At 38.3% G+C, this 9,166-nt stretch overlaps 1 protein-coding gene across 1 annotated transcript in view; it reads right to left on the bottom strand.

Moving 5' to 3' along the window:
* Positions 1 to 291: 291 nt before the first annotated feature.
* Positions 292 to 9,166, bottom strand: part of RMDN2 (regulator of microtubule dynamics 2) — a 29,258-nt gene continuing 20,383 nt past the window's right edge. Inside the window, exons 7-10 of the mRNA XM_029284142.1 lie at positions 6,811 to 6,909; positions 4,790 to 4,843; positions 4,579 to 4,659; positions 292 to 1,263 (exon numbers count right to left, since the gene is read on the bottom strand). Coding sequence (XP_029139975.1) covers positions 1,210 to 1,263; positions 4,579 to 4,659; positions 4,790 to 4,843; positions 6,811 to 6,909 — 288 coding nt within the window. The 3' untranslated portion in view covers positions 292 to 1,209. The remainder of the gene's footprint in view (positions 1,264 to 4,578; positions 4,660 to 4,789; positions 4,844 to 6,810; positions 6,910 to 9,166) is intronic.

Below are 9,166 nucleotides of genomic sequence, written 5' to 3'. Positions count from 1 at the left end.
ATTTTGGCTTGCTCTTTTGAGCTTGGATGTGAATGGCAGTTGGTTTGGCAAAAAAAGATGGAGGAGAGTCAGCTGTTTCCTGCTTTAGGGGGGCTCAAATAATATCTCCAGCCTGTACTTTGAAATGTGTTCTGGTCAGATCCAATCTTTCTCTTTTTCCCCCCTCTGTAGCACAACCATAATCTCCAAGGAGAAATATTAGCCAGATGAAGAAAATGCCAAAATATTTGGGTACACAGAAATGTTAAAATATGACAAATTCACCATGTCTTTATTTTTTTTTAAATTTAAGATTCAAAGACCAAATTATATCCACAAAGTATAATTTCCCCACAAAATTGATATTTTTCAAGAGAAAAGAAACACATAATATAATATCTCCCTTGTTTGTTCAGCAGAAAACTCAGCTACACACATCTAATTCAGGCAAAAAACTAGCTAATCCTTCTAGGCAAAATTATGCCCATCATTCAGTAACTACAAATATATCCATTGCCAGCAGTGGATTTCACATTTGGAGAGTCCCAACAAGTTAAAATTAGTATTTTAAATGCTAAATTCATTGTCTCTATAAATTAAAAAAGAAGAAAAAAAGAAAAGATGGTTGATTTCCCTGGGTTAAGATCATTGATACCATTCATTAAGGATCCTGAATGGCAACCTGTTTATTGGAGATAAATGTTATGAAAATAAAAGGAATGCAGCAAGCAATATTCTCCTGCTTGATGTTGCAAAAGTAAAGAATTAAAAAAATAAAGCCATTTCCCGAGTGAATTGCTTTTTCTTCAGCTTAGAAAAGGGTAGTGCCAGAGGGAAAGAACAGATGGTTTCACTTTTCTTCTGCATTTTTTCACACAAAACAGCAGCCCCATTCAATTGGTCCACATGGCCTCAGAAAACTCACCTTAATGGGGTTGTATGGACAGAATGCAAGACTGTCCTGTTCAACTGATAACATTGCACATACGTTTTTTTTTTATTATTGCAGGTCCTGAAGTAACTTGTACAAAAATGATGGGCTTAGAGAAATCAGTCCATTCATTTGTCACTGAACCACCATAATTAAAAATTAAAATTCCTTCCTATCCGCTCAAATCTTAACTCCAGAATGGACTGAAATCCCTCTGAATTCAACAGAATGCTTCCAGAACAGGGACTTGGGTCTTCTGCCTTTTTTTTCCACAGAACCTAAATGGTGTTATGTCATCATCAAAAATTCAAGGATGGAAGTAAAGTTTCTAAAACTTTCTCAGCTTCTTCATCCTAAAAAGGAAAAAAAAGAGAAAAGAATTAAGCTTATGTAACTATGCCTTAAGAATCACCCAGAGCTGCTTGAAGCCAGCGCCAATTTCTGCATCAAAACAAGAGATTATGTTCAGTGTTAATAGTGCAGAAAGGATTACTGGTTCATTCTTCTTCCAAATACAGTACAAAAACAAAGTAGGGGAAAAAGGAGAAGACCCTACTTTTATACTATACTTTTCCTTTCCAATTTCCTTCCAAAGAAGGGTAATGAGGTGTTGTCTACAATTCTAATGGCTTATAATTAAAGGTTTTCATCTTCCAACAGTCACCTTGGGAGGTGTTTCAGTGAACCCAACATTCCTGTGGCTTGAAGTTTCTAATTTGCATTTTCTCCCTCTCCTTTGTTGCTGTTAAAACACAGATTCTCAGAGGGACTCAGCAGTTTTGTTGGTCTTACAGCTGCTCAGCATCTCTGAGCGTTTTTTTGTTGTTCTTGAACTTCAAGTTCAGCTCCCACAAAACTGGGTGGCCTTTTGGAAATGAAATTATATTAAGTGACACATCTCTAAGCAAACATTATTGGCACAAAATCATTTTCTACCCGGTTTAGACTCCATAACTATATCGCCACCAATTTGCTCACAGTGTTGTTGAAAATAAGAAACTGGCCTAAACTGCTTTCTGGGAGAAAGTCAACGACAGATTTTGACAAAATATACAGAGAATTTACACTATACAGGTAGTCCTCGACTTACGACCACAATTGAGCCCAAAATTTCTGTTGCTAAGTGAAATGCTTGTTAAATGAATTTTTGCCCCGTTTTACGACCTTTCTTGCCACAGTTGTTAAGTGAATCACTGTAGTTGTTAAGTTAGTCACACAGTTGTTAAGTGAATCTGGCTTCCCCATTTGTGTCAGAAGGTCACAAAAGGTGATCACATGACCCCAAGCTTCTGAATTTTGATCATGTGACCATGGGGATGCTGAAATGGCCCTAAATGTGAAAAATGGTTATATGTTAGTTTTTTCAGTGCCGTTGTGACTTTGAACGGTCACTAAATAAACTGTTATAAGTCGAGGACTACCTGTGAATGTATGCCCATACAAATATGAATTGTCAAGGCCATGGTTTTCCCCAATGAAAGACAAAGCCATGAAAGCTAGATCATCAGAACTAAGAAGAATTGGCACCCTTGAATTGCTGGACAATATTGCTAAAATACTTTGGCCTGCAAGCAGAACAAATCATCAACATAACAACTCATTGAAGTAAAACCTCCTCATTGGAAACATTAATAATAAAGGTAAAGCTTAAGTATTTTAGATATTTTAGATGCATAATCTGAAGGCAAAAATTATGTGAGAAGACCTTTATACCTGAAAAAAATGAAAGGAAATGGAAAAATATGTCAAAAGGCAGGAATTATCATATGTAGTAGATTTGTGAGAAAGCTAAGAAATGTTGGATACCAATTCATATAATGATGCAAAGAATTTTAAAGACTGATGTTGCCAAAATAAGAGAACTCTTTTTATTGGGACTTATGGGCAATGAATTAGAAAAATATTCACGGTGAGCTGATTTTGTATATAGTCACTGCAGCAATATTATTTCATGTATAATGAGGAAGAAGAACCAAATCTTCACAGTAGAAAAATGGGTTGTAAAAATGTCAGAATTCATAGAAATGGCAACATTGACCTGTCTGGTCAGGAAAAGAACAACTTTCCTGTCAGGAAAAAGTCTGGAAACTTTTTTTTGCTGAAAGAAGAAATGACACAATGACTTATGGGATTGAAGGTTAAGAATGATATAATTTAAGTAAGAGGCTAAGGGAGTTATATAATATCTAAGAGGGAGGAAGGACTATAAAATTGTAACTATTTGTTGAAAGGTTGAGAGTTACATTTCTTAAGTTTAGGGTTTTTTTTCCTTTTTCCTTTTGATTTGTTTTTTATGGTTTTTTAAAAAAATATAAATAAAAGGAAAAGAACTGACAAAAGACAAGGGAGTCAGATATTATCACTTGTGATACAAGCATGAACTTATAATAACTTAAAAAATTTTTTTTACTGGAAACTAATCCTGGCAAAATAAGAGTCAGAAGTGACTGAACTGAATGAACAACAAATTTAATGAATTCAACGAACAACATAAATACTACTTTAAAATAAACACAACCATTTATTTACAAGCATAAGACAGTCTCTGTTTGCTACAAATGTCAGAAATGTCAATATAGGGATTTAGCAGTATTAGGGTTTATCTGTCCTTTGGGAACTATCAGAGAACTTTGCACTGTACTCTCTGGAATTAAGCAGCAAAAACAATATGAGCATGAAAAAGGTCAAATCTACTTCAAGTTGAGTCACAGAGATATATAGCCAAGTGGTTTTCTTGGCAACAGTATGGACACGGACATTGTCACTGCTGACCTCTGAGATACATTTCCCTAGTCTAATTCATTACGCTGGGATCTCTGGAGTCCTTCTGTCTAAGTCTTAAACAAGAATGATCCTGCTTAGCTTTAGATCAGTTGAGGCCCAAGTGTTGCCATCTTCCAAGGATAGTTGAATACTGTTGCTTATATTGGAGACCAATATTGAAGCTTCATGTCTTCAAATATAAGCCGGATAGATAGTTGCAATTAAGACCATAAAAAATAGCTAAGTAATAATGTATCAGTGCTGGAGAGGAATTTATAGTATTCATTCTCAACCTCTATCTTCATTGCACAAAACTTATACTTGCATAATTGCATAGTTAAAAGGACTAGGCAACTAAATCATAATGAGATATAATTTCAATGATCCCTTATTCCCTCTATTTTTAAAGCATAGTGAATCAGTGGGCTTAATAGGGTTAAGTAGCTATTTTCTTCCGAAGAGCAATTTCTAAATCAGAGAGTAATAATTGCAAAATTAGACTACGGCAATCAGAGTCACCAGCTGCACTGCACTTCAAATTGTCCAGTTCATAATCAAATGAGACATTAGCCCTGTGATCGAAGTCATCTTCTTAAATATAATGTCATAATATCGGATTTTACATATTTTCAACACTGCAGTAACGGACATCAAAAGTTCTTTTGTTTTCTTATACCATATTTCGCAAGATTTTGAACACATGACTTCTCTTCCTTTTGTTTCTAGATCTTCCTCTATAGTATTAAAGTTTACCAGGTTACCAGGAATTAAATGAAATTAACGAGAGCTGCGGAAGACAGATAACGTCTTCTGACATTGACAGATAGTGTGGAAAGTAGCTGTACAAGAAAATCTTTTCGCACCGCTTCTTCATCAGAAGATGAACACACAACCTTCAGACCTACCTCTTTGGTGACTGGCAGAATGGACAATGCTGTTTCACAGCACCTTAGGGCATTGCTCCTCTGGCCCAGATCTCTGTAACACTTAGGTAGAAAAAAGGACAAGGAAAAAAATATATATAATAGGTAATTAGTGACCAGAAATTTGTTTTGCATTCAAAAACAAAAAACGAGAAAAGAAATTAAAGTGGAGAAAGACTACAGTGCCTCATACCTTTGCCAAATAGACGTAGTTGCATTTAGAATATCTGGGATGTATTTCTTCAGCCTGAGTATAAGGACAAAAGATAGAAAGATGAGAATGCCATAAAGCAGACATGTCAAACACAAGGCCCGGGGGCCAGATGCAGCCTGCGAAGTGGTTTCATGTGGCCCGTGAAGCCATCCTGGAAACAGTGAGGGAACGGCCCCCGCTGCCTTGGCTCCAGGCCAGCCAGGAGCCAATGTACAATTTTGTGGTGGCCATCTTGGCACTTGCCCCGGTGGACCATGCCTTGGCACTTGCCCCGGTCCCACCCCCTTCTGCCAGAAACCCTCAGATCTGTCCCACTCCTTCCCAGGCCCCCACAGGCACCCTTGACGCGAATGATGTAGAACTGGCCACGCCCACCCAGTAGGCTGCACCCACTCTGGCCACACACCCCCGGCCCCCCCAGGGCAACCGCAATGCTGATGCGGCCCTCAGTGAAATTGAGTTTGACACCCCTGCCATAAAGCAAGACTAGGCATACTTCCATATTGCTTTCATGTCCCAAACCTTCAAAATATTTTGTACTGCTCATATGTCTTCTCAATGCCAATCTGCATTTCTGGACCTAAACAGCTCTCTCTTGAGGTGCTAATGGTTGAAAACAGGCAGCTAGTACTATACTCTCACATTGTTACTTTGCTGCCTCTGTTTTTATAGGGAACAATATTAAAAGGTACTGATAAAAGGAGCTCACAAAGTCCAAGTTTTGGTCCAAGTTTTGGCATTATGTGGCTTCCCAACTGCAGGGAAGGAAGAGAGCCAAGGCCCTTAGACAAGCAATTTCCATCAGTGAGAAATAACTTGGTACCAAGCTTCGGAGGAGTTGCTATGTTGAAAATCAACAAATTTTGGGTGATTCATGATGCCCCATAGAAGTCAATAGGCTCAGCTACTCAGCAGGGCAAGGGATCATAGAGGCATGGCACCAATCTAGAATTGGTGCCAAGGCCTCCGGTGCAAATGCTCCAGCATATCAATGACATGATTCTTACAAAGCAAATAAATCTTCCCCAAACTTAGCCAGTAAGGATAAGGTTGCAGACATCCATAGGATATAGTTCATCCAAGATTGAAGACAGCAACACACAAAGACACAGTAAGCAAAACTAGACATTTCAGCAATGTAGGCAACCATATACCCTCCACAAGTTTGAGACTTCTACTGCCATTAGCCCCAGCTCACCTACTACTGATTTACTGAATCATTACAGCCAATTCAGTGAGCGGAAACAGACTTAATATCTGCTCGGTTTCAACCAACTGTTGAAATAGTACACAAAGGGACACCTTGTAGACTGATGGGAGGTGGAAGGATGGATCTCAGAGACCAGCTAAATCATTTTGCAAGATCTATTTTACTCCCATGGTCTTCATACTGTTTCTTATCAAAGTCATTCAGTAGAGGCTGCTGGACTATTTGTACAGTATATCACTTTCGAGAAGTGATCCAAGGGAAGTAAGAACAGGGAAATTGCCTGAAATCTAGACCTGATCTATTATTTCTGCTTCTTAACTAGCACTAAGGATGAAAGTAAAGACACCCCCCCCCAAAAAAATAAGGAAGTAACAAAGAGAAAAGGGGGGGGGGGAAAGCAGAGGAGAAGAAGAGACGGGGATGAAAGCTCTAATTTCTTTAGAGCATCTGTGCTAAGCAGCAATTATTAAATTGCTCAGACAAACTTCCTGTGTTTAACTAGTCAAAAATGACAACAGGGGCTAATTCCACAGGAAATTCTCATAAACAATTCTATGGATGAAATTCAAAGGGCTGAATATTTAATTGCAAAAAAGAAAAAAAAAGAGCAGCATAGCAGATCCTGAAATTCAGCTTAGGTGGACAGGAGCGGTCCCTCTTCTAAAGATATTGCCTGAGAAAAATCTTTTGAAGAGCATTGACTTTGTAGCGCCTGGGAACAATTTGTTGAACAAATTTCTTGAATGCCAGCCAGTTGGCAGCCAGAGAGAAGAGAGAATATTTTATCTACCTTCAGAAAATTCTGCAAAGCCTCGTGTATTGTTGAAGTTGGTGGAATCCCAAAAAGAGCAGCAGCTACTTTTTTCTCAATCCAAGACAACTGAGCGACCTTTGGAAACCCCAACAAGAAGAAGGGAAAGGTGGGGAAAAATATACATTTAGTGTGTTTTTAAATATCAAGACAAATGTCATGATAAAATATCTCGACAGTGATGGTCACAAGTGCAAGCATTGGTCACTTTTTTCAGTGTTGAAAGGTTGTTAAATGAATGGTCATAAGTTGAGGACTACCTGCAGCTTGTATTCTATATATTCTTCTAAGTCCTTTGGGGGCTTATTCTTATATCCAGCTAACCAAATATGCCTTCTTAGCAGATTTCTGAAAAAATGTCCTCTTGATACTGCTTTCAGTTCATGCCCAGCTTATTAGAGGGAGCTTAAAAATATTCTAATATTGAAATATTGGTTTCTCTTTTCCTCCAACACATGTATTGTTGTATAATCTGTGATGGCTGGTTGATTATGTTGGTGATGATGTACTTAGAGGTTGGCATATGTACTTACTTGCTTCTTTAGGCTGTAGTGGGTATGCTCTCCTGCCCTCAAGTTGCTAAGCACAACCTTCCCTACCTGTTTTGACTTAGGCTGCTAAAGAGATCAAAACACCTAGCTTCCCCCAATGCATCTGGCCTGCCAATACATTATGCAATAGGCATGGTTCTCATATACACAGGTTTAGCACTCTAGACCTGTTTTAAAACATATTTGCCCATCTTTTGAAAGAGAAGCCTTTTATAAACCAATAACTGTCTTTAAAAAAAAAATCAACGAGTGTCCTGGTTGATTTAAATGGGCAAAGAGAGTTCTCATGAATGAAGGCAAATTCATTCATTCATTCAGAGGGAGTTTATGTTACAAATGAATGTATTTCTGCTGTTTTGAATGACAAGGCATTTTACATGATTGCACTTTTTAATGGGTGTGTGTGTATGTGCATGTATGTGTGCAATTTTGTGTACTTCATGGGCTACGCTTGCTGACATTGTCCTGCAGCACTTACTGATTTGGGATACAGGAGAGCTGCAGTGAAATTGACAAGAATTCCGCCTGTTTTCATCCTTCAGCTTCAAAGAGGAGCCACTGGCATAGGCTGAACCAGACCTGACCACTTCCTGCCAACACTGACATTTCCTTATAGCACTTCCTTTCTCTTTACTCCGTTCCCTCATAAAGTGCTTACAAATGAGAAGGACCACTCTTGATTCTCTTTGCAATTTCCTTGTAATGCCATTTCTTTGGCCTGTCAATTAGGGTATTTCTGAATGTATGTCCACCAGTCTTCTGGAAGAACACTTCCTAAAATAGCTTGGGCAACAGACTACACACAGAACTGAAGGCCATAGAAAGAAACATATATGACCTCTTCACACTTCACCCATCATGCTTGTGACCCAACAACTTCTCTTTTCTTCCTTTTGGACGTGGCTAGAGGGCTCTTCCAGAAGACTGGTAGACATAAGCAGCCTGGATATTTCTGTACTATGGGGAACCTCAATGAAAGCAATCTATAATTCAAGCAACTTGGAAGCGGGTGAAAATCTCCATTCCAGGCACCAGTCATAGTATTCCAGGCAGGCTCCACCACACATTAAACACACTGGGGGATTGAAGGGGATATGCAACTCAGAAATCAGCCAATTGCTATATGTGAACTGCCCTACATTAAAACTGTTAAGACAGCATCAGACTCTAACCTTGTCACTGAAGAAGAATGGGGCTTCAGATATCAGGGCCATGCAATTTATGTTGGTATACTTTCTGCCAACTCAAGGACAGGAAAATTGCATGTCAATATAACTGAGAGGGAGAACTCTTGGAAAATCAGAGACCTTTGAACAACATCATTAAGGCCATTCTATCCAGCTGAAGCATACAGTATATGGATTGTTGGAAAACTAAAATAAAGGGAAATACTGTTTCTATAATATAGGAGAAACCATTCAATTTTTTTATGCACATACCAGCCTGCATGCATGCACACACACTTGGAATATCACAAATTGATGGCTCACAAACAAGTTTCATCTGTGATATTGCAGCACATAGGCGTCTAGATTTTCCATGTGGAATCTGCAATCAGCTTCTAAAACTTGTGGCTGAGTTTCAAAATAAAGGAACCGTCTGGGGCAATATACATTTTCTTGCAAAAATTAATAAGAACTGATATAGAGGATTTCAGTTTCACATTTTGGTTTGGATGCGAATTTGATCTACATTGCTTAATAATCCTTCTTTCCCCAAAGGTCCTGTTTTACTTGACTCTAGCATATTCTAAAAATAAAATTAAAGCATTTAAAATGGAAACG

Source organism: Protobothrops mucrosquamatus, unplaced genomic scaffold (assembly GCF_001527695.2).
Source record: "Protobothrops mucrosquamatus isolate PMUCROS unplaced genomic scaffold, P.Mucros_1.0 scaffold393, whole genome shotgun sequence".
Lineage (NCBI taxonomy): Eukaryota > Metazoa > Chordata > Lepidosauria > Squamata > Viperidae > Protobothrops > Protobothrops mucrosquamatus.
Note: the sequence above shows the minus strand (reverse complement) of the source record. Positions and strands in the feature narration are given on the sequence as shown.